Genomic DNA, 23,217 nt, shown 5'->3' with positions numbered 1-23,217 from the left:
CACCACTGCATGCATTTCGCCTTCACCAAACCCGCCGTACACCAACGCCCTCACTTACCCCCGGCCACAGCTGTAACCAGGTCACAGAAGAGCATCTCATTGCGTCCCTCAGCACTACTACACCGCTGACGCTAATACCGCAGCATGCAACCTCCACTGATGGCTCTCCAACTGCTCCGAAACTCTGGCACCCCTCAAGAAAACACCCAGCAAGCAACACTCCAAGAAAGCCAGCTGGTTCACTCCCGCCCTCCACAAGTGCAGACGCACCTGCAGATGACTAGAGAAGAAATGAAGGAACAACAAAATCCTGGAAACCCATGCAACCTTAAAAGCCGCAAATTCCCGCACATCACCTCCACCTAAAAATCACAAAGAAAACGGACCTCCGGGACAAAATAAAGGCAACACACACAGCAGTAAAAAACACTTTTCCATCGTCAATGAGTTTGCCAGGCCCTGGATGACCCACCCTCCCAAGAACTCTGCGACAAATTCGGCGCCTTTGTCCACCACAAGATCCAACAGATCTATGACAGCTTTAACACACAGACCCTTCCACCAAGCAAGACACCATGGCACCCAACCATGCTGCACCCCAACAGATCCTGCTCAACTCGACTCCACTCACCATAGACAACACTCTCAAGACCATGGAGAGCATCCCTCTGGAGCCCCCGTAGACCCATGCTGGCACCACATCTTCCATAAAGCAGCTCTGCCACACCATCAACTGCTCTACATCAAGACCGCCACCTTCCCTGACAACTGGAAACACACCAAGATCAACCCTCTGTGCAAGAAATCTTCTGCCAACCCAACAGACCTAAAGAACTTCAGACCCATCTCCCTGCTCCCCTTCCCAGCCAAGGTCATCGAGAAGGCCATCAATGCCCAACTCTCTGAATTCATCAAAGCGAACCATGTCCTGGACATCTCCAAGACCGCACTTTTCGCAGTCCCCGACTGTGAGAAGTTGGCCTGATGTATGATGTCACTAGTTCTAGTTTACACCTTATATCAGTCCAAATACCCTTATGGTGATTGGTTGTAAAGTCAACCTTATAGACCAGCTATCCTAGTGGTAGCATGGACAAGAGCAGTCTTAGGCTAAACTCTGAATGGCATGTGAAGCCAGCTGTGATACCATATATAATCCCTTGAATACCAAATGAAAGGACACCACAACAGATATATATATAAAATAAAGTGTATTTATTCTAGTCAAACCCTCAGCACTCTTTATGAGATTAGAGGTAAGTACAACACAGTCTTATTTAAGCATACATTAAGTCACACAGGTAAGTAATACAGTTAGGCCCTAGGGGCCACGCAAACCATATACTAAGTAAGTGGTATAAGAACCACTGTCACGGAAATAGAATAGGCCTAGGCCTAGGGAATCGCTGGGGCTACACTACACTAGCGTTAGTTAGGAAGTGGGAGGCCCGCGGGATTCGTGTGCAGAGTGGAAACACTCACGCGTAATGCGTAAAAGTCAATAGCAATAGTACAGTTTAGAAAACGGTAGATTTAGGACACTTCCGGAGTAGCTAGGAAGTTGAGACTTGAAAACTAGACACTAGGATAGTCACTATCCTGATGAGCACCGGAGTACCCAAGTGTTGAACCCGGCCTCGTAGAATGGCCCGACGTGCCCCCGCACCACCGAAACCTGGTACCTGCAGCCCCAAGCACAAGGCCCAGCCGACCCTCCCCACCAGGACACACGCACCGACCCGGACATCCCCGTCCATGGCCTCTCCCCTTTCGGCCACCCCGGGCCCGCGTGCCCACTTCATGCACCAAGATGGCCGCCCGGCCCCAGCGCGACCCGGGCCTAGAGGCGCCACTCCGGCTGGAGGACATCACGCTTCCAGGGGATGAGAGAGGGAGGAGCAGTTTCTATCGCACCTCTGAACTCCCCTGGGACGATGGGTTTCGATCGGCCCTCCGGCCTCCCTGAGGGCTGGCTCCGTGCCTGCTGGGTGTCTGGGACTCCTCCCGACCCGGCCCTGAAAGGATCAAAAGACAATAGCAGGAAATCCCGACAAGCGACCCCCAGGTGACAAGACCCCTGCCTGCACAGACTCCGGACATCAAAGAGGGGTCGACCTATAACAAGGGGTGTTCTGGGTCTGTCCGCAGATTCGACGCTGGAACAACAAGAGCCTGCCGACGTGGTCGCGGCTCCTGAAACTTGGACCCTCCTGAGCCTGCTGAGTGACTCGCGGCTCCCTGAAGATCATAAGACCTCCGAACTTGTACCTGAGCCTGCTGAGTGACTCGCGGCTCCCTGAAGATCATAAGACCTCCGAACTTGTACCTGAGCCTGCTTAGTGACTCGCGGCTCCCTGAAGATCGTAAGACCTCCGAACTTGTGCCTGAGCCTGCTGAGTGACTCGCGGCTCCTTGAAGCTCGTAAGACCTCCGAACCTGTACCTGAGCCCGCTGAGTGACTCGCGGCTCCAACAGACTCTCATGGTCCCGCCGGACCCCGACTACAACAACGTATCCCCCAGCTCGAGGATTGTGAGCTGTGCGCCGGATACGTCCCTGCCTTGAACCTTTACCAGAGACTGTCCCGCTACCCCCTAACCCTTCCGAGACTCATTGAGCCCGTGCTCACCTTGTACATATTTGCAGTGATAACCTACTTGATAAAGATTGATTTCTAAGAATACCCGGTGTGGTCACTCTGTGTCGTGTGGTGCCAGAAGTACGATCCTAGATACGAGATTCTTCCCCCTGGGGAGTCTCCCGCCAGTGCCCGGCTACGATACTTCGAGGGTGGGTCTCAGGGTAGTCAGAACCCCTTCCAGGCTCCTCTGAGGTCGCCATCTAACATTGGTGGCAAGCGACGGGATTCGGGCCCATCACCTAGAGATCGTACCGTGAACGACGGAAGCACTACCGACAAACATGGCAGAAGGAAGCGCCATGAGCCCCGCAGAAACCAACGCCAACAGGGTGTTCCAGGTGGAGCATCTAGAAGAATACACACACAAAGAGCTAAAGCAATTTTGCAAAGAACTTAAAATCGCTACCATTGGTCTCAACACTAAAGAAGATTTGCAGAAAGCACTGAAAACTTGGGTGGAGACCGGGGCCTCCCGCCCAGAAGGCACGGGGGAGCGACCCGACGAAGCCGAACCCCCCCAAAGTGAAAGCAGCAGCAATCAGGTGCGAGGCATCGTACCAGACGGGGGCCTATCCCCGGAAGAGCTCGCGGACAGAGAGAGAAGTCGCAATCATGAACTCGAGTTAGCCAAACTCAAAATCGAGGGCGAATTGAAGTTAGCGGAAAAAAAGCTAGCAGTAGAGCAAATGCGTGTACAAGGCGAACTAGAAGAAAAGAAGCTCCAACGGGAGCACGAAGGAAGGAAGCTCCAACTGGAGCACGAACGCAGCTTGAAGGAACTCGAGCTCAAGGCCAGAAACGAGGAAGGGAGGCCCCCGGGAAACCGAGAGACGGCCTCCCCAGCGGAACAGAAGGTCCACATCCCTAAGGATGTGGTCAAGGAATATTATAAAAACGATGACATTCAGCAATGGTTCAGGGCCTACGAGGTCGCCATGACCTCCCATCGGATCCCGCAGAAGGACTGGGGGGCGGGGTTGTGGGGGCGGTTTCTGAGCGAAGGAAGGGACACCCTGCTCGACCTACCCCTCTCCCTGCAGACCTCCTACAGCCACATGAAAGAGGCTCTACTCACAAGATACGGCCTCACCCCAGAAATGTACCGTCAGCGATTCCGGGACTGCAGGAAGATCCCGGGCACCACCTGGGTGGAGTATGTAAACTTTTTCAGTCGGGCCTTCGATGGGTGGATCAAGGGCAGCAAAGTCACCACCCTTGCCGAACTCACTGACCTCATGTTGTGGGAACACCTGGCTGCGAACTGCTTCATAGAACTACGTCAGCATCTGCTTGACAGCAAGCTCACAGATCCCCGGAAGCTAGCTGTGGAGGCCGACCGCTGGACCAACACCCGGGTCTCCCGGGGCATGGTAGGAGAGTACCCCCGAGCCAGTCAGGGACCACCCCGCCAGAGAGGGGGAGGGAACCAGGGAGGGCCGAGAGAGTCCCAGCCTAGCCCTCCGAAGACACAACCTCCACCTTTCCCGGCGCCCCCCCCACCAGTGACAGGGCCCCCTGGGAGACGGGGACACCGGGTGACCGTCACATGTTTCCGCTGCCAGAAACCCGGGCACTACGCCAATGACCCAGAGTGCCCCATGGCCACCCAAGTCTCCCCTTCCACCCCTGCGAGACAGATAGCCAACGTAGCCCTGGGGGAGGAGGTTGAGGAAGCCGAGGAGTGGGAACCCGCAGCGATGGCCCTAGTATCCCTGGGAGATAGGGAGATGATCCCTGGTAGCCTCCTACCCTCCAACACACAGAAATACGGGCAGCTCGTCAAAATCAATGGCCACCAAGTAGGGGCCCTGCGGGACACCGGGGCCAGTATCACCGGTGTCCTCAGGCACCTAGTCCCCGAGGAGCAGATCCTCCCCAACGTCTTTTGCCCCGTAATATCCGCAGACAATAGAGAAAGTATGTGTCAGGTAGCCCTGGTGCCGTTTGAGTGGGGAGGGGTGATAGGTAAACTCAAGGTGGCCGTAAGAACCTCCCAGCCGGTCGACTGCCTCTTGGGGAACGACCTGGAGAGTTCTCCCTGGAAGCACGTCGAGCGCAAGGCCCACCTAGGAATGATGGGACTCCCCGAGTGGGTGTGCGCCACCACCCGATCTATGTCGGCCCGACTCACTCCCCGGAGAGAAGTCGAAAGCACCCCGATTGAAGAGATCAGAACAGTCCCCGCCGAGGGTCCTCCCATCCCCCCATCAGAAGGGTCCGTCGCCCGCGACGAACCCGTACCATCCGACCCCGCCCCGGTCCCCGAGTTGGGAGATCTACCCGAGTTGGCCCATTGGCGCCACGAGGGCGGGCCCACCCGGGAAGAATTTTGCCGGGAGCAAGCCACTTGTCCTTCCCTGGTCGGGCTGCGGCGCCAGGCCGAGGGCCAAGCCGCAGGTGACCAGACCGGGACGCACCGAATCTATTGGGAAAATAACATCTTGTACAGTGAGCAGAAGTCGGTGGAGCTGGGATCCGGACGGGTACTGGTGGTACCCCTCCGCTTCCGAGACTTCCTCCTGGGCTTAGCCCATGACGTCCCCCTCGCCGGCCACCTGGGTCAGGACAAGACCTACAGCCGTCTTGTGACCCATTTTTACTGGCCTAGAATGAGAGCAGCGGTAGAAGCCCACTGCAAGTCCTGCCCCACGTGCCAGGCTAGTGGGAAGAGTGGGGGGAAGCGCAAGGCTCCCCTCCAACCCTTCCCGGTCGTCAGTACCCCTTTTGAACGAGTCGGAATCGACGTCGTGGGACCACTGGACCCCCCCACCTCCCAAGGTCACCGTTTCATCTTGGTCCTAGTGGACCACGCCACCCGCTATCCTGAGGCTATTCCCCTACGCACCATTACGGCCCCCGTGGTGGGCCGGGCCCTGATGGGGATCTTTTCCAGGGTGGGTTTTCCCTGCGAGGTCGTGAGCGATCGCAGCACTAATTGTATCTCGAAATATATAACGTCCCTGTGGCAACAATGTGGGGTGTCCTATAAGTTCACCACCCCGTACCATCCCCAAGGGAACGGCCTAGTAGAAAGGTTTAATAGGACTTTGAAAGGGAGGATCGCTGGCCTAGAAGAGCCCCTCCGGCGTAAGTGGGACGTCCTGCTCCCCTGCCTCTTGTTCGCTTACCGGGAGGTCCCCCAGAAGTCCTTAGGGTTTAGCCCGTTTGAATTACTCTATGGGCACCCCGTCCGAGGTCCCCTCAGTTTGGTTAAGGAAGGGTGGGAGGTAGCACCCCAGACCACCCCCCGAGATGTGTTCCAGTACGTCCTGGCCCTCCGGAACCAGACCAGGAAGTTCTGAGAACTGGCCGAGGCCAACCTGGAGGCAAGTCAAGAAGAGATGAAGCGCTGGTACGACCAGAATGCCACTCTGGTCGAGTTCCAGCCGGGCCAGCAGGTGTGGGTCATGGCCCCCGTGAAGCCTGGCGCCCTCCAGGACCGATGGACTGGGCCCTACAAAGTGGTTGAGCGGAAGAGTCAAGTCACATACTTGGTGGACGTCCAGTCGCCTCGGGATCCCCTCCGGGTCCTGCACGTGAACCGCCTCAAGCCTCACTTCGTGCGGACAGAACTGAGCCTCCTGCTGGCCATCGATGACGGGGCCGAAGATGAGTCGGATCCCCTCCCGGACCTCCTGTGTGTCAAGGAGCAGGATGGCTCCGTGGAAGGAGTGAACCTCTCCCCAGCCCTCACTGCCCAGCAACAAGCGGACTGCCGCCAGCTCCTAAGACAATTTTCCGACCTCTTCTCCCTGACCCCCCGGGTCACCAACTGGTGTGTTCATGACGTGGACACCGGGGACAGCCCGCCGGTGAGACACCGAGCCTACCGGGTTCCTGACCGGGTCCGGTCCTGCATTCAAGCTGAAGTCTCGAAGATGTTGACCCTGGGGGTGATCGAGCCCTCTGACAGTCCCTGGGCCAGCCCCGTGGTCCTGGTCCCGAAGGCAGCGGCCCCCGGTGTCGCCCCCGAGCTCCGATTCTGCGTAGTCTACCTGGGGCACCAGGTCGGGAGCGGCCAGGTCGCCCCTCTACAGCCAAAGATCGACGCCATCCTGGCCTGGGAACCACCCATCACCCAAACGGAGGTCCGAGCCTTTCTGGGACTCACTGGCTACTACCGAAGATTCATTCGGGGGTATGGCAGCCTTGTCGGCCCTCTCACAGAACTCACGTCTAAAAGACAGCCAAAGAAAGTGCAGTGGACGGCTGCCTGCCAGGAAGCTTTCGATGCCCTAAAAAAGGCCATGTGTACTGCCCCCGTCCTCCAGGCTCCCGACTACGCCAAGGAGTTCATAGTCCAGACCGATGCCTCCGAGCATGGCATTGGGGCCGTCCTGTCCCAAGTGAATGACCAAGGCCTAGACCAGCCCGTCGCCTTCCTCAGTCGGCGGCTGTTGCCCCGAGAACAGAGATGGAGCACCATAGAGCGCGAAGCCTTTGCCGTGGTCTGGGCACTCAAAAAGCTACGACCCTACCTGTTCGGCACCCATTTCAGAGTCCAAGCTGACCATCGGCCCTTGCGATGGCTCATGCAGATGCGAGGAGAAAACCCCAAGCTACTGCGGTGGTCAATCTCCCTCCAGGGGATGGATTTCACCGTAGAACACCGCCCTGGTACGGACCACGCCAACGCTGACGGCCTCTCCCGGTTCTTCCGCCTCAGCGAAGAGAACCCCCCAAGATGATGGGCAGTTCTCTCCGGCTTTCAGCTGGGGGGGACGCGTGTTGGACCCGGCCTCGTAGAATGGCCCGACGTGCCCCCGCACCACCGAAACCTGGTACCTGCAGCCCCAAGCACAAGGCCCAGCCGACCCTCCCCACCAGGACACACGCACCGACCCGGACATCCCCGTCCATGGCCTCTCCCCTTTCGGCCACCCCGGGCCCGCGTGCCCACTTCATGCACCAAGATGGCCGCCCGGCCCCAGCGCGACCCGGGCCTAGAGGCGCCACTCCGGCTGGAGGACATCACGCTTCCAGGGGATGAGAGAGGGAGGAGCAGTTTCTATCGCACCTCTGAACTCCCCTGGGACGATGGGTTTCGATCGGCCCTCCGGCCTCCCTGAGGGCTGGCTCCGTGCCTGCTGGGTGTCTGGGACTCCTCCCGACCCGGCCCTGAAAGGATCAAAAGACAATAGCAGGAAATCCCGACAAGCGACCCCCAGGTGACAAGACCCCTGCCTGCACAGACTCCGGACATCAAAGAGGGGTCGACCTATAACAAGGGGTGCTCTGGGTCTGTCCGCAGATTTGACGCTGGAACAACAAGAGCCTGCCGACGTGGTCGCGGCTCCTGAAACTTGGACCCTCCTGAGCCTGCTGAGTGACTCGCGGCTCCCTGAAGATCATAAGACCTCCAAACTTGTACCTGAGCCTGCTGAGTGACTCGCGGCTCCCTGAAGATCATAAGACCTCCGAACTTGTACCTGAGCCTGCTGAGTGACTCGCGGCTCCCTGAAGATCGTAAGACCTCCGAACTTGTGCCTGAGCCTGCTGAGTGACTCGCGGCTCCTTGAAGCTCGTAAGACCTCCGAACCTGTACCTGAGCCCGCTGAGTGACTCGCGGCTCCAACAGACTCTCATGGTCCCGCCGGACCCCGACTACAACAACGTATCCCCCAGCTCGAGGATTGTGAGCTGTGCGCCGGATACGTCCCTGCCTTGAACCTTTACCAGAGACTGTCCCGCTACCCCCTACCCCTTCCGAGACTCATTGAGCCCGTGCTCACCTTGTACATATTTGCAGTGATAACCTACTTGATAAAGATTGATTTCTAAGAATACCCGGTGTGGTCACTCTGTGTCGTGTGGTGCCAGAAGTACGATCCTAGATACGAGATTCTTCCCCCTGGGGAGTCTCCCGCCAGTGCCCGGCTACGATACTTCGAGGGTGGGTCAGGAGGAGGCATCACCATCATGCACAAAACAACCTCTGCCTGACCACCCACTCGGACAACCCAACAACAGCAATGGAACACCTCCACTTCCAGATCCAGCCCAACCCCAACACCACCCTCTGCTGCACCCTCATCTACAGACCGCCTGACACCCCCCCACCCTTCACTGAAGCCATCACATCAACATCATTGCCCCCCAGGGCGCTTGCATCCATCGATTACATCCTACTCGGCATCCTCAATTTTCAACTGGACAACCCCAATGACCAGAACACCACATCACTTATGAAAAACATCACCAACATAGGACTCAAGCAGCTAGTCACCACTCCAACCCACACAGCTGTACACACGCTCGACCCCGTCTTCTCAGCCAGCAGAAACATCCCTACAGCCACACCACCGAACTCCCCTGGACCGACCACCACTGCATGCATTTCGCCTTCACCAAACCCGCCGTACACCAACGCCCTCACTTACCCCCGGCCACAGCTGTAACCAGGTCACAGAAGAGCATCTCATTGCGTCCCTCAGCACTACTACACCGCTGACGCTAATACCGCAGCATGCAACCTCCACTGATGGCTCTCCAACTGCTCCGACACTCTGGCACCCCTCAAGAAAACACCCAGCAAGCAACACTCCAAGAAAGCCAGCTGGTTCACTCCCGCCCTCCACAAGTGCAGACGCACCTGCAGATGACTAGAGAAGAAATGAAGGAACAACAAAATCCTGGAAACCCATGCAACCTTAAAAGCCGCAAATTCCCGCACATCACCTCCACCTAAAAATCACAAAGAAAACGGACCTCCGGGACAAAATAAAGGCAACACACACAGCAGTAAAGAACACTTTTCCATCGTCAATGAGTTTGCCAGGCCCTGGATGACCCACCCTCCCAAGAACTCTGCGACAAATTCGGCGCCTTCGTCCACCACAAGATCCAACAGATCTATGACAGCTTTAACACACAGACCCTTCCACCAAGCAAGACACCATGGCACCCAAACATGCTGCACCCCAACAGATCCTGCTCAACTCGACTCCACTCACCATAGACAACACTCTCAAGACCATGGAGAGCATCCCTCTGGAGCCCACGTAGACCCATGCTGGCACCACATCTTCCATAAAGCAGCTCTGCCACACCATCAACTGCTCTACATCAAGACCGCCACCTTCCCTGACAACTGGAAACACACCAAGATCAACCCTCTGTGCAAGAAATCTTCTGCCAACCCAACAGACCTAAAGAACTTCAGACCCATCTCCCTGCTCCCCTTCCCAGCCAAGGTCATCGAGAAGGCCATCAATGCCCAACTCTCTGAATTCATCAAAGCGAACCACGTCCTGGACATCTCCAAGACCGCACTTTTCGCAGTCCCCGACTGTGAGAAGTTGGCCTGATGTATGATGTCACTAGTTCTAGTGTACACCTTATATCAGTCCAAATACCCTTATGGTGATTGGTTGTAAAGTCAACCTTATAGACCAGCTATCCTAGTGGTAGCATGGACAAGAGCAGTCTTAGGCTAAACTCTGAATGGCATGTGAAGCCAGCTGTGATACCATATATAATCCCTTGAATACCAAATGAAAGGACACCACAACAGATATATATATAAAATAAAGTGTATTTATTCTAGTCAAACCCTCAGCACTCTTTATGAGATTAGAGGTAAATACAACACAGTCTTATTTAAGCATACATTAAGTCACACAGGTAAGTAATACAGTTAGGCCCTAGGGGCCACGCAAACCATATACTAAGTAAGTGGTATAAGAACCACTGTCACGGAAATAGAATAGGCCTAGGCCTAGGGAATCGCTGGGGCTACACTACACTAGCGTTAGTTAGGAAGTGGGAGGCCCACGGGATTCGTGTGCAGAGTGGAAACACTCACGCGTAATGCGTAAAAGTCAATAGCAATAGTACAGTTTAGAAAACGGTAGATTTAGGACACTTCCGGAGTAGCTAGGAAGTTGAGACTTGAAAACTAGACACTAGGATAGTCACTATCCTGATGAGCACCGGAGTACCCAAGTTACCTAGCCCACAGGCTGCGGGTGCATAGGGGTGAAGATGCGTCGTTTTCGTCGTCGACTCCTATGGATGCCTGAAGAAAGATGCTGACAGGCAGTCAGTGAAGAGTGTCCGGTGGATCCCAAGGCTGGGACCAAGAAGAGAAGAAACCTGCAAGCAGAAGGGACAGAGTCAAGGTCACTAGCCAGTGACCACGTGGAACCAGGAAGGAGCCAGGCGATGTCGTGAAGATTGCAGGTGAAGGTGAAGCTTGTCGCTGCAGCCAGGAGGACCAGGAAGCGTCGAGGACGACCAGGACCAGGAGGCGAGCTGTCCCACGAAGGCTCTTGCTGTCGGCGGCGTCGAAGTTGGACTAGGACTCACCAAGCCTTGGCAAGCGGAACCCACGAAGAACGGAGGACTTGCTTCTGGTTCAGACCAGGAAGGTCTGGGGTGCTTCTTCTTTGCAGAGAAGCGGGAGCCAGTCTGGAGGAGCCAAACCAGCGCAGAAGATTTCAGGGTGCGTCGTCACAAAGGCCACTAGCCAGCGGGCAAGCAACCGGACAGACGTGGCAAGCAGAAAAATGCTGAAGGGCCCCACGCAGGACTCGTGGAGTGTGGGGGGCTGATCTTCGGTGCAGATGGTGCTTGGGGTTGGGGCTTCTCAATCCCCAGTGCACAACTTCGAGGGTACCTCAGAAGCTGCGCTTTAAGTTACTAGCCACTTTTTCCAGGTAGCCGGTCCCACGTCGCTCGTCGCCTCCACGGATCTCAGCTCTGCTGTAGATGTGGTTCAGGGTCGGAGAAGTCTGGAAGTCAAGGCTCTGGTCAGGCTCTGCAGTCGGTTCCTCGTAGAACGTGGGCAAAGCAAAGGGTAGTCTCTTGATGGTGCCTGTTTGCACAGGGTAGCCACTCCTTGGCTACAAGGGAGATTCTTCAGTCTTCTTCTTTCGTCGAATGTCGAAGGTCCAGAGTTTCTGTTCAGTTTTGCAGGTTCAGGATCATCTAAAGTCTTGAGGCCCAACTCCCACTCTTATACTAATCTGGGGGGCTGGGATACCTGCTAGGTCACGCCTTATGGGTGGGACCTGGGAGGGGGTGGTTACACCCACTTCCCTTTGTCCAGTTTCGCGCCAGAGCTGGGGCTGGAGTGCCCCAGCGCCGGTTTGAACTGGACTATGCAAGGAACACCTTGTGTGCCCCAGGCATGTCTCATTCCTTTCAGCCCACCCTGCCCCAATACACTAAAGGCTGTCTGGGGAGGTGCTAGCGCCTCCCCAAGCAGGAAACCTATTGTCCAGGCCTCCCTGGCTGGGATCACTCCCAGCTGCAGGAGGTCAGACTTGTGTCGTGGCAGCAGCATCCATTTTGTGATGCTGAGGCTTAGGTTAGAGTTAAACAGCAAAGTAGGATTTTAACATGTCTCTCCCTCTAGAAGGGAGGAATAATATCCTCATCACCAGAAATGGTATGGGGGTATTATTCCAAAGTGTTAGACACCTTACACGACATGTTTTGATAAAGCCAAACCATAGTTACCATAACCGTTTAAGATTATAAGGCACTTTAAGAGTATATGGTAGGCTATATCATAGAACAGCTATAAGGACATGGTTCCGAAAGCTGCAGACAGGCTCAGCTCATGCTAGAGCACCATCTCACATGTTACCAAGCACTCTGCCTCCAGGATTGTTAAGGCCTGCCATAGGAGTGACTGATAGGTACACATGTGTCTATATATAAGGGCAGATATAGGCATACTATATCTAAGCAAGGGGTGATTACACGACCTTGCCCCAGCTGAGTGATCAGCCAGTTGTGTCTGATTGGAAGGCCAGACCAGGGGTGGCATAATACATGCTGCAGCCCCTGGGAGGCCTAGGGTACACCTATGCCCTGGGTACCTAGGGTACACTGTACAGGGTCCAATAAGGTGATCCTTACCAATTGGGAATGTACCTAGGGTACATGGAGTCCATTTTAAAGAGAGAGCAGACAGCCTGAGACCCTGAATGGCAGGATCTCAGGCCAACTAAGTCGAAAAACCAGCTAGACACTAGGCAAAAAGTTGGGGGTAACCATAGTCAGATATCCACCTTCCTACACAACCCCCCCCCCCCTAACGAAAGGAGATAAGGCTGGCCTTTACAAGGTAAGCCTCTATTGCCTAAGTGGCCATATAAGGAAGAACCAGCACTGGCATGGTTACCCCCTGTCTCATGGTCCACAAAGCAATCCCTCATCCTAAAGGTATCATAGGGTCTCCACCATAGGGAATCTCTACCTTGGGTGTGTCTTGGCAAAGTAAAAGGCTGGTGTTGAGATGGAGTACTGAAGTGAGTGTCCTCAAAGTGAGGCCTCAGCTTCCTCCAATCATTCTCCACCATGGATGCCTTTCTTTCTTTAACTGAGTTGCACTGTGCTCTCAGGGTCAGCCTCTGGCTACCTAAAGCTGGAGGCTGGGTCCCTTTTGTGGGCTTACTGGAGGGACAGGTCAGGTTTGGGGCCCTAAGGTCCCATGTTTGCCTGTGCCCAACAGAATCCCTCTGGGGGAGGTCCCTAACTACCTGTAAAGGGGATCCCTCAGGAATGTTTTTACCAATCACCTGGCTAGGGCTACTAGCCAGGCAATCCTCATTCTTTTCATGGGGGTGTTCTTGTGGACAGGGGCCCTCTTGGGGTCCACTGGCCTCCCTGACCTCTGCAGCCCTGGGCTGACTGAGGCAGGGTAGAGAGAGGCAGGCTACCTGCACCAGACTGCGTCCCACCTTGGAAGGGGCCACTGACATCAGAGGCTCTGCCAGGCCAGGCCTGGCTACCTCTGGGGCAGTTCCTTCACAAGGGGTGAGGTCAGATCCCTGAGGAGGCTGACCTTTTCCTAATGTCTGGGGAGAGGGAGACTTTTCTTCCTCCCCACTACGCTCTGTTTGTGTGGAGTGATCCATAGTTTCAGGCTTCACTACACCTATGTCAGTCTGAGTATGGGCTGAGACCATTACAGCCTTGCCAACCTTTTCAGGAAGGCACTCAGTTTGTGTTTGAGCTGTGACTGTCACAGCTCTGCCAATCTCTACAGGGAAGTCTGTCTTTGCCTGGGCTGTGGCTACCACTGCCCTTCCAACCTTTTCAGGGAGGAAATCTACTTGGACAGGGGTTGTGACTGGCACAACCCCACTACCCTTTTGTGAAAGGCCTACCATTTTAGAATGGGTGTCTTGTTCAACTCCAGCCCAAGCTGAGAGTTCTAAGTCATTCCCCAGTAAGCAGTCCACAGGCAAGGTTGGAGACACTGCCACCCTTTTGGGGCCAGTGACACCTCCCCAGCTGAGACATACCTCTGCCATGGGATGACTGTTCTGTTTGCCATCAATGTTAGTTACCTGGTATGAGAAACCAGGCAAAAGCTGCTCAGAGGGAACTAGCCTATGGGCCACCATGGTGATGCTAGCTCCAGTGTCTCTGTAGGCCTCAGCTTTTCTACCATTGATGTAGGGCTCCTGTCTGTACCTACCCAAAGTGTTGGGACAGGCAGTGAAGTTGGCAAACCCCATGCCACCATCACAGACAAGATTAGCTGCTGTAGGGGAATTGGCTAAGCCAGAGTCCCCCTGTGTTCCCCAAGAAAACCCAACCAAATTTTTGGGGGCACTCCCACCACCTGGGGGATTACTGCTGACAGTAATAGGTGGTGTGACAGGAGTAGTTGGAGGAACAGTTTTGTTTTTAGCCTGTGGGCAACTGCTGTCAGTTTTCCAATGCCCAGGAGTTTTACACACATGGCAGTAAGGCTTTTTAACTGTGGTAGAGGAGGGAGCTTGGGACCCACCACCCTGTGTGGAGTTTTGGGGCCCTGAGGAAGATTTCTCTTTTGTTTTATCCCCACCCTTCTCTTGGGGCTTGGTGGTATCTTTCTTTTGGTCACCACCCTGATTTTTAGGCCTAATCCTGGTCCTGACCCATTTATCTGCCCTCTTTCCCAATTCTTGGGGAGAGGTCAAATCTGAGTCTACCAGGTGTTGATGGAGAAGCTGGTTCTGACAACTACTAAGGATCTGCTCCCTCATAATCAAGTTGTACAATCCTGTATAGTCCTGCACCTTGCTGCCAGTTAACCAACCTTCCAAAGCCTTAGTGGCACAATCCACAAAATCAGACCAGTCCTGTGTCTGTGTCTTCTGGGTGTCTCTGAACAACAACCTATATTGCTCAGTGGTTAAGCCAAACCCATCTATCAGAGCACTCTTCAGGACTTTGTAATTGTTTGCATCCTCATCACTGACTGTGAGGAGCTTGTCTCTACCTTTGTCAGAAAAGGAGAGCCACAAGATAGCTGCCCACTGACTCTGGGGAACCTGCTGTACATTGCAGGCCCTCTCCAAAGCAGTCATCCACTTGTGGATGTCATTCCCATTCTGATATGGGGGGACTATCTTGCTTAGGTTTCTATGGTCATAAGACCTATCCCTATCTCTAGGAATGTTGCTGCCACCAGTGGGTTCTAACCCACTTAACTTTTGTTCTCTAGCCAGAGCAAGCTTCTCTTTGGCAAGGGCAAGTTCTTCCCTCTGAATCCTCAGATTAGCTTCCCTCATTCTGGCTTCATGCTCCTTTCTCTCATGGGAAGTCATTCCCCTGTGAGAGGAAGCATTAGAGATGTTAGAGACATGGGAGTGGATGGATTCCCTTGAAGGGGATCTGTCCCTCCTGCTTCTCTGTGTAAGCCTACTTGGGGGTCTGTATGGGGGGACCCCATGCAAACTCCCATGTAAGATTAGGTTAGCCTGGCTAAGTCTTCCTACTTGGCCCTGGCTGTCTACCTCTTCATCTGAAGTCTCCTCTGACTCCTCTGTGGTGGGTAGACCCTCCTCTGTACCTAGGGTACCTGCCTGAGATGCCCTAATAATGTCATACTCCTCTAGGAGTTGTCTTAACTGAAGGAGGGTAGGGTTTGCACCCTGTTTTATTCCTCTGGAGGTACACAAGTGTCTCATCTCCTGGAATGTTAAGGTATCATATCTAGAGGGGGTCTTTTGCAGACCTGATCCTCCTGAGAGAGCATCTACTTGATCTCCTCTCAGAGACATGATCTAGTGAGGGTGTGGTGTGTGCACCTACCTACACTAGTTGTATCTACTAAACCTCTCTAGTAGTTGTAGTCAGGGTGTGTTACTCCCTTCAACCTACAACTACAAAGTCCAGTAGGACTTAAGTATTATAATCTATGTTATATGTACCTAGACAATATCTGTGTGATCTTTCAATTTAGTATCTCAAGATTACAATGGTATTACAACAGCAAGCTCAGATCCCACCGCTGCCACCAATGTGAGAAGTTGGCCTGATGTATGATGTCACTAGTTCTAGTGTACACCTTATATCAGTCCAAATACCCTTATGGTGATTGGTTGTAAAGTCAACCTTATAGACCAGCTATCCTAGTGGTAGCATGGACAAGAGCAGTCTTAGGCTAAACTCTGAATGGCATGTGAAGCCAGCTGTGATACCATATATAATCCCTTGAATACCAAATGAAAGGACACCACAACAGATATATATATAAAATAAAGTGTATTTATTCTAGTCAAACCCTCAGCACTCTTTATGAGATTAGAGGTAAGTACAACACAGTCTTATTTAAGCATACATTAAGTCACACAGGTAAGTAATACAGTTAGGCCCTAGGGGCCACGCAAACCATATACTAAGTAAGTGGTATAAGAACCACTGTCACGGAAATAGAATAGGCCTAGGCCTAGGGAATCGCTGGGGCTACACTACACTAGCGTTAGTTAGGAAGTGGGAGGCCCACGGGATTCGTGTGCAGAGTGGAAACACTCACGCGTAATGCGTAAAAGTCAATAGCAATAGTACAGTTTAGAAAACGGTAGATTTAGGACACTTCCGGAGTAGCTAGGAAGTTGAGACTTGAAAACTAGACACTAGGATAGTCACTATCCTGATGAGCACCGGAGTACCCAAGTTACCTAGCCCACAGGCTGCGGGTGCATAGGGGTGAAGATGCGTCGTTTTCGTCGTCGACTCCTATGGATGCCTGAAGAAAGATGCTGACAGGCAGTCAGTGAAGAGTGTCCGGTGGATCCCAAGGCTGGGACCAAGAAGAGAAGAAACCTGCAAGCAGAAGGGACAGAGTCAAGGTCACTAGCCAGTGACCACGTGGAACCAGGAAGGAGCCAGGCGATGTCGTGAAGATTGCAGGTGAAGGTGAAGCTTGTCGCTGCAGCCAGGAGGACCAGGAAGCGTCGAGGACAACCAGGACCAGGAGGCGAGCTGTCCCACGAAGGCTCTTGCTGTCGGCGGCGTCGAAGTTGGACTAGGACTCACCAAGCCTTGGCAAGCGGAACCCACGAAGAACGGAGGACTTGCTTCTGGTTCAGACCAGGAAGGTCTGGGGTGCTTCTTCTTTGCAGAGAAGCGGGAGCCAGTCTGGAGGAGCCAAACCAGCGCAGAAGATTTCAGGGTGCGTCGTCACAAAGGCCACTAGCCAGCGGGCAAGCAACCGGACAGACGTGGCAAGCAGAAAAATGCTGAAGGGCCCCACGCAGGACTCGTGGAGTGTGGGGGGCTGATCTTCGGTGCAGATGGTGCTTGGGGTTGGGGCTTCTCAATCCCCAGTGCACAACTTCGAGGGTACCTCATAAGCTGCGCTTTAAGTTACTAGCCACTTTTTCCAGGTAGCCGGTCCCACGTCGCTCGTCGCCTCCACGGATCTCAGCTCTGCTGTAGATGTGGTTCAGGGTCGGAGAAGTCTGGAAGTCAAGGCTCTGGTCAGGCTCTGCAGTCGGTTCCTCGTAGAACGTGGGCAAAGCAAAGGGTAGTCTCTTGATGGTGCCTGTTTGCACAGGGTAGCCACTCCTTGGCTACAAGGGAGATTCTTCAGTCTTCTTCTTTCGTCGAATGTCGAAGGTCCAGAGTTTCTGTTCAGTTTTGCAGGTTCAGGATCATCTAAAGTCTTGAGGCCCAACTCCCACTCTTATACTAATCTGGGGGGCTGGGATACCTGCTAGGTCACGCCTTATGGGTGGGACCTGGGAGGGGGTGGTTACACCCACTTCCCTTTGTCCAGTTTCGCGCCAGAGCTGGGGCTGGAGTGCCCCAGCGCCGGTTTGAACTGGACTATGCAAGGAACACCTTGTGTGCCCCAGGCATGTCTCATTCCTTTCAGCCCACCCTGCCCCAATACACTAAAGGCTGTCTGGGGAGGTGCTAGCACCTCCCCAAGCAGGAAACCTATTGTCCAGGCCTCCCTGGCTGGGATCACTCCCAGCTGCAGGAGGTCAGACTTGTGTCGTGGCAGCAGCATCCATTTTGTGATGCTGAGGCTTTGGTTAGAGTTAAACAGCAAAGTAGGATTTTAACATGTCTCTCCCTCTAGAAGGGAGGAATAATATCCTCATCACCAGAAATGGTATGGGGGTATTATTCCAAAGTGTTAGACACCTTACACGACATGTTTTGATAAAGCCAAACCATAGTTACCATAACCGTTTAAGATTATAAGGCACTTTAAGAGTCTATGGTAGGCTATATCATAGAACAGCTATAAGGACATGGTTCCGAAAGCTGCAGACAGGCTCAGCTCATGCTAGAGCACCATCTCACATGTTACCAAGCACTCTGCCTCCAGGATTGTTAAGGCCTGCCATAGGAGTGACTGATAGGTACACATGTGTCTATATATAAGGGCAGATATAGGCATACTATATCTAAGCAAGGGGTGATTACACGACCTTGCCCCAGCTGAGTGATCAGCCAGTTGTGTCTGATTGGAAGGCCAGACCAGGGGTGGCATAATACATGCTGCAGCCCCTGGGAGGCCTAGGGTACACCTATGCCCTGGGTACCTAGGGTACACTGTACAGGGGCCAATAAGGTGATCCTTACCAATTGGGAATGTACCTAGGGTACATGGAGTCCATTTTAAAGAGAGAGCAGACAGCCTGAGACCCTGAATGGCAGGATCTCAGGCCAACTAAGTCGAAAAACCAGCTAGACACTAGGCAAAAAGTTGGGGGTAACCATAGTCAGATATCCACCTTCCTACACCGACGACATCCGCTGCCTCCTCAACTGGGGTGAAACCGCAGCCCTCATCTTTCTGGACCTCTCGGCCACCTTCGTCACCATCTCCCACCGCACACTAATCAGGAGACTCCATGACACCGGCATCTGAGACAAGGCCCTGGACTGGATCCACCCTTTCCTCACCGGTCGAACACAGCTAGTCAGATTACCTCCATTCCTTTCTGAACCCATGGAGATCAGCTGCAGAGTCCCCCAGGGCTCCTCTCTGAGTCACAACCTCTTCAACATCTGCATGGCCCCTCTCGCAGCCATTGTCAGGAACTACATCGTCTCCTATGCCGATGACACCTAACTGATCCTCTCCCTCACCAACGAACACACAACCGCCAGAATCAATTTTCACAGCAGAATGAATGCCGAAGTCCTCATCCTAGGACCCAACCCCTATGCTTGGGACGACTCCTGGTGGCCCTCTACATTGGGAACCCCACCCACTCCCACGGGCCATGCACAAAACATCGGCATTATACTGGACTCTTCGCTCACAATGAACCGCAGATCAATGCTGGATCCTCGTCATGCTTTCACATGCTTCACCTGCTTCGAAATACTTTTAGATGGATCCCACCGAATCTAGAAAAATGGTCGCCCACAAACTCACCAGCATCAAATTTGACTATAGCAACGCACTCTACGCCGACGTCACACGTAAACTCCTCAGGAAACTACAGAACTATCAAAATGCCGCAGCAGATTGGTCATCAGTATCCCCCGTTGCAGCCAAATCACCGAACACCTCAGAAACCTGCACTGGCTCCCACTCAAAAAAACAAACACTTTCAAGCTCCTCATGCTCGCCTACAAAGCCCTCCACGACGCAGGACCAGCATACCTGAACCACCGACTAGCACTCCACATACCCACCAGACTACTCTGCTCTGCCCAGCTGGCTCTTACCACCTTCCCTCAGATCCACAAGAGTAGAACCGGAGGAATATCCTTCTCCTACCTCACCTCCCAGACCTGGAACACCCGGCCTCGCCACCTCAGACAATCCCTGTTGCCGACCCAATTCAGGAAGGATCTTAAGACCTGGCTCCTTGACTGATTCCCCAGTGCTCAAAAGGATCAGCAGCCCCCCCACTCAACCCCCTCAGCACCTTGAAACCCTATCGGGTGAGTAGCCATGGTTTACAAACCCTGATCGATTGATTGGGCTTGGAGGTGTCCTGCTGTACTGAGGCACAGGATGGTGGTTGCAATTTGTCTCCAGGGAGTGACTGGGATTGCTACTGATCTTACCCCTTGACATTGCCTGTTAAGAATCCTCAGAAAGCTTAAACAAGGGAAGATACACCATAATTTCCTACGCCTTGCCCTGGTGTTAGCAAATCAGTGAATAGCCTTGGGTTGGCTGGGACAAGGTCCTGCCTGTCACACTCTGGATGAGGGCTATGGTAGAAGGTACCAGAATTGGAGTTTCACCCACCGACACGCACACTGGACTATCCCTGAGCTATAGAAGGAATGAGTATGGTATGAATATGAGGAGCTGCGTGTCGGAATGAGCACTTCATGGGTTGGGAGGAGAAACCACAACTAGATAAGTTTAGGCTACAACAGTATGACAATTAAAAGGGTGGTGATTGAGTGGTGTAGTCACGTTCGTTAATTGTAACGGCAGGTGCAGGTAACAGCAGTGGGACATGCAGAATGAAAATTAATTATTTAATTAATTTTCCCTCGGCACCGTCCCTCGAAATCCCGTCCCACCGCTGTTACCTGCATGGACTGCGGCCGATTGTAACGTTTGTGTATAACTCGTTGAGAAATGTATATGTGAACTGAAAAAATAATTTTAAAAATATGTTAAAACAAAACAGAACTATTAGTACTGCCGGCAACATCCCCAGTTTAAGGGTTTGCCCCTACTGTCTCCGTTCACAGTCCGTACCAAATGTACAATGGTTCGAATTGCATCTACTATGTGAAGGGGATTCCTGTAGTAAATACTTTCTCTGTTGACAGTTTAAAGTACACAGCAGAAATGGACTGTCTAGACAGCGTGCTCCGGTTTAGCTGACCAAACCCCTCGTGCAACAGTGAGACCATCCCTAAACACTGAGCTCCATTCTTTCAAAGTCTACAACATGGCTACCAATGTCAACTCATTTAATACTCTTCGAAACTGATGAGAAACTTCGGAACCCCACCAGTTAGATTTTCAACGACATGCCTCCTCAAAATCCACAGTTTCTATCAAGCTCTCTAAATTATTTTAATATCTTGCAATGTGAAATGATTGTGCCATTCTTTAAATGTACCTCCACTGCTCCATTTTATTTTGTGTTCTGAAAAAACAAACCTTCATAATGCCTTTATCATGAGTGACCGAATTTCCTATTACGTAACTCTTTGCAACTCAATTCTAAACAAAATAACATTCAAACATATTATCTTCTTTCTGTCCCATACAAAAATCAGTCACAAATCTGTCTTCCAACACAACTGAGATGACTCAGTTCTTCTCATTATTCCTCCTACATTTTGTGAGTCCTGCGATCATGTGACATGATGCAGCACCATCTGTCTAGAAACAGGCGTTTCCATCATGCTGAACATGTAACTGCCATTGTCATAACCATTAGGAGATTCGTAATTAAATCAAACCAATATTACTCTACAATACACATTGAAAAATAGATGGGCAACTGAATAACGGGGATGTTATTCGCAGAGGGGCAACGAACCAAGTCCAAAGCACTTGCAAGGTGTTTCGTAATTAAGGGGCTGATTTAAATTTATCAGACGGAGTAATTAGTCACCATGACGGAGTACTTTACTTCCGCCATGGCGAAGGCACTCCGCCCGCCGTATTTAGAGATGTCCACTGCCCCTACTGACCTCTCTTGCATTTCAAGGAACCATACAGCAACCTCACAACTTTTTTTACTTTTAAAAATAAAATAGAAAAAAATGAAAATGCCACTAGCCATGGTAGCACGCTCCCATGGTAAGGAAGTAATTTAAACGTTTTCACTGCCATTTACCGCCACGTTTTTAATGGTGGTGACAGGCAGTGAAAACTGGCCATGTGTCTGTCCATTCTAAATACAACGGGTGGACATGTGGCCAAACCTCTAATGGCCCTGACACCCTCGGGCCTTCGAAAGTGAGTGTAGGCAGCAGAGACGGAGCACCATTTCCGCCAACATTTAATTCAGGCCCTAAGAGTCCATTCCCCACACTGTAGCGAGTCACATGCTTACGGAATTATGGATTACAATAGTATGGCAAGCATCATGAGATGTTTATATGTATCATCAGTCAGGGGGTGAGGCCAACAATATTAAGTGGAATGACAGCTACTGATAAATATATCCACTCATGTAATTCTACCATTTTTTGTAGAAAAACTACATGGAGATATCATACTAGTAAGAAATCTATTATTGGAAAATTAATGTTTGAGGGTAACAGCAAAAACTGTAGAGCACAATCATAGGTGTTGTGGTAGAGACCTCCATAACATACATACAACCCCCACGCAGTATACTCGGAAAAAAAAAGATTTAAATGCCAGTATTCCGGAAGCACAATTTCTGTGAACAATACAAGGACAGCATTCTCAAAATATATAACAACTTACCTAACGTCCAAAAGCTTGGGGTCCAGAGGTGGGTACATTGACCTTACCACATCATCAACCCTATATTAAAAGAAGAAAACAATTATTGTTAGCAAACATACACATCTAAAGAAGTCTATGTGGGGAAACATCCTTTACACCGCAGTCAATTCTACGATGTGCCTTTACATGGCAGTGTCACTACCCCAACTGCGCCGTTACCATGCGATTCTTTACCACGCAAGTCGCTATAGCGAATTGCTTTAGGGGACACGTTGCTGGACAATTGTTGGATTTTAAGTCCAACACTACACTGGAGTCGGAAAAGTAATTTTTACTATTCCAAAGTCCAGCTCTGCCCCTAAGGCAAGCTGCTGTAACGACTTGAATGCTAAAGGAAAGTGTGGTAATATCACAGTCGGGATACTGACTGCGGTGTAAAGGCATGCGTGAGAAATTCATACGAGGTTCCGACATAGAACCGTCTGTGTGCCACTGATATAAACCGCTATTTGGAGTATAATTGGGCCAGCAGATACGCTATGCATGGCACCACTTTCATTATTCTAATATTTATTATTTTCAGACAATAACCAATAACCACAGACAATTGAAGAAACAGTCATATCTAGACAAGAGGTGAGAAACAACATCCATTTTGGGGTACATTTAAGCTCCATCAAAATCAATGGCTCAGCGTTTGTGTACACTGACAGTGCTTATTTTATTTATTTATTAAGTGTTTTGTATAGCGCGAACTTGACCCCGTAAGGTATCAGAGCGCCCTCACAGTTCAGAACAAGGAAACTTTTCCAGTACAGAGCCCTGTATAGCATTTAATATATTTCGGTCCAGTTCAAAGTTGACACATCTATTTCTTTTGATAACTGCTTTAGTACGTACGCAGGCTGTAAGATTAGAGGGACCATGACCTCAAGGAAAGCAAGTCTTGTTTCCTTGAGCAAGAGTATTTGGGTGAGCC

At 52.1% G+C, this 23,217-nt stretch overlaps 1 protein-coding gene across 1 annotated transcript in view; it reads right to left on the bottom strand.

Moving 5' to 3' along the window:
- The window catches only part of LOC146870551 (transmembrane protein 98-like), a 378,347-nt gene that overhangs the window by 41,574 nt on the left and 313,556 nt on the right, over window positions 1–23,217 (bottom strand). The window contains exon 6 of the mRNA XM_085599684.1: window positions 22,257–22,316. Coding sequence (XP_085455810.1) covers window positions 22,257–22,316 — 60 coding nt within the window. The remainder of the gene's footprint in view (window positions 1–22,256; window positions 22,317–23,217) is intronic.

The sequence above is a fragment of the Triturus cristatus genome, chromosome 1_1, assembly GCF_964204655.1.
Source record: "Triturus cristatus chromosome 1_1, aTriCri1.1, whole genome shotgun sequence".
Classification (NCBI taxonomy): Eukaryota; Metazoa; Chordata; class Amphibia; order Caudata; family Salamandridae; genus Triturus; species Triturus cristatus.
The sequence above is the reverse complement of the archived record's forward strand: the minus strand, read 5'-3'. Positions and strand labels throughout refer to the sequence as shown.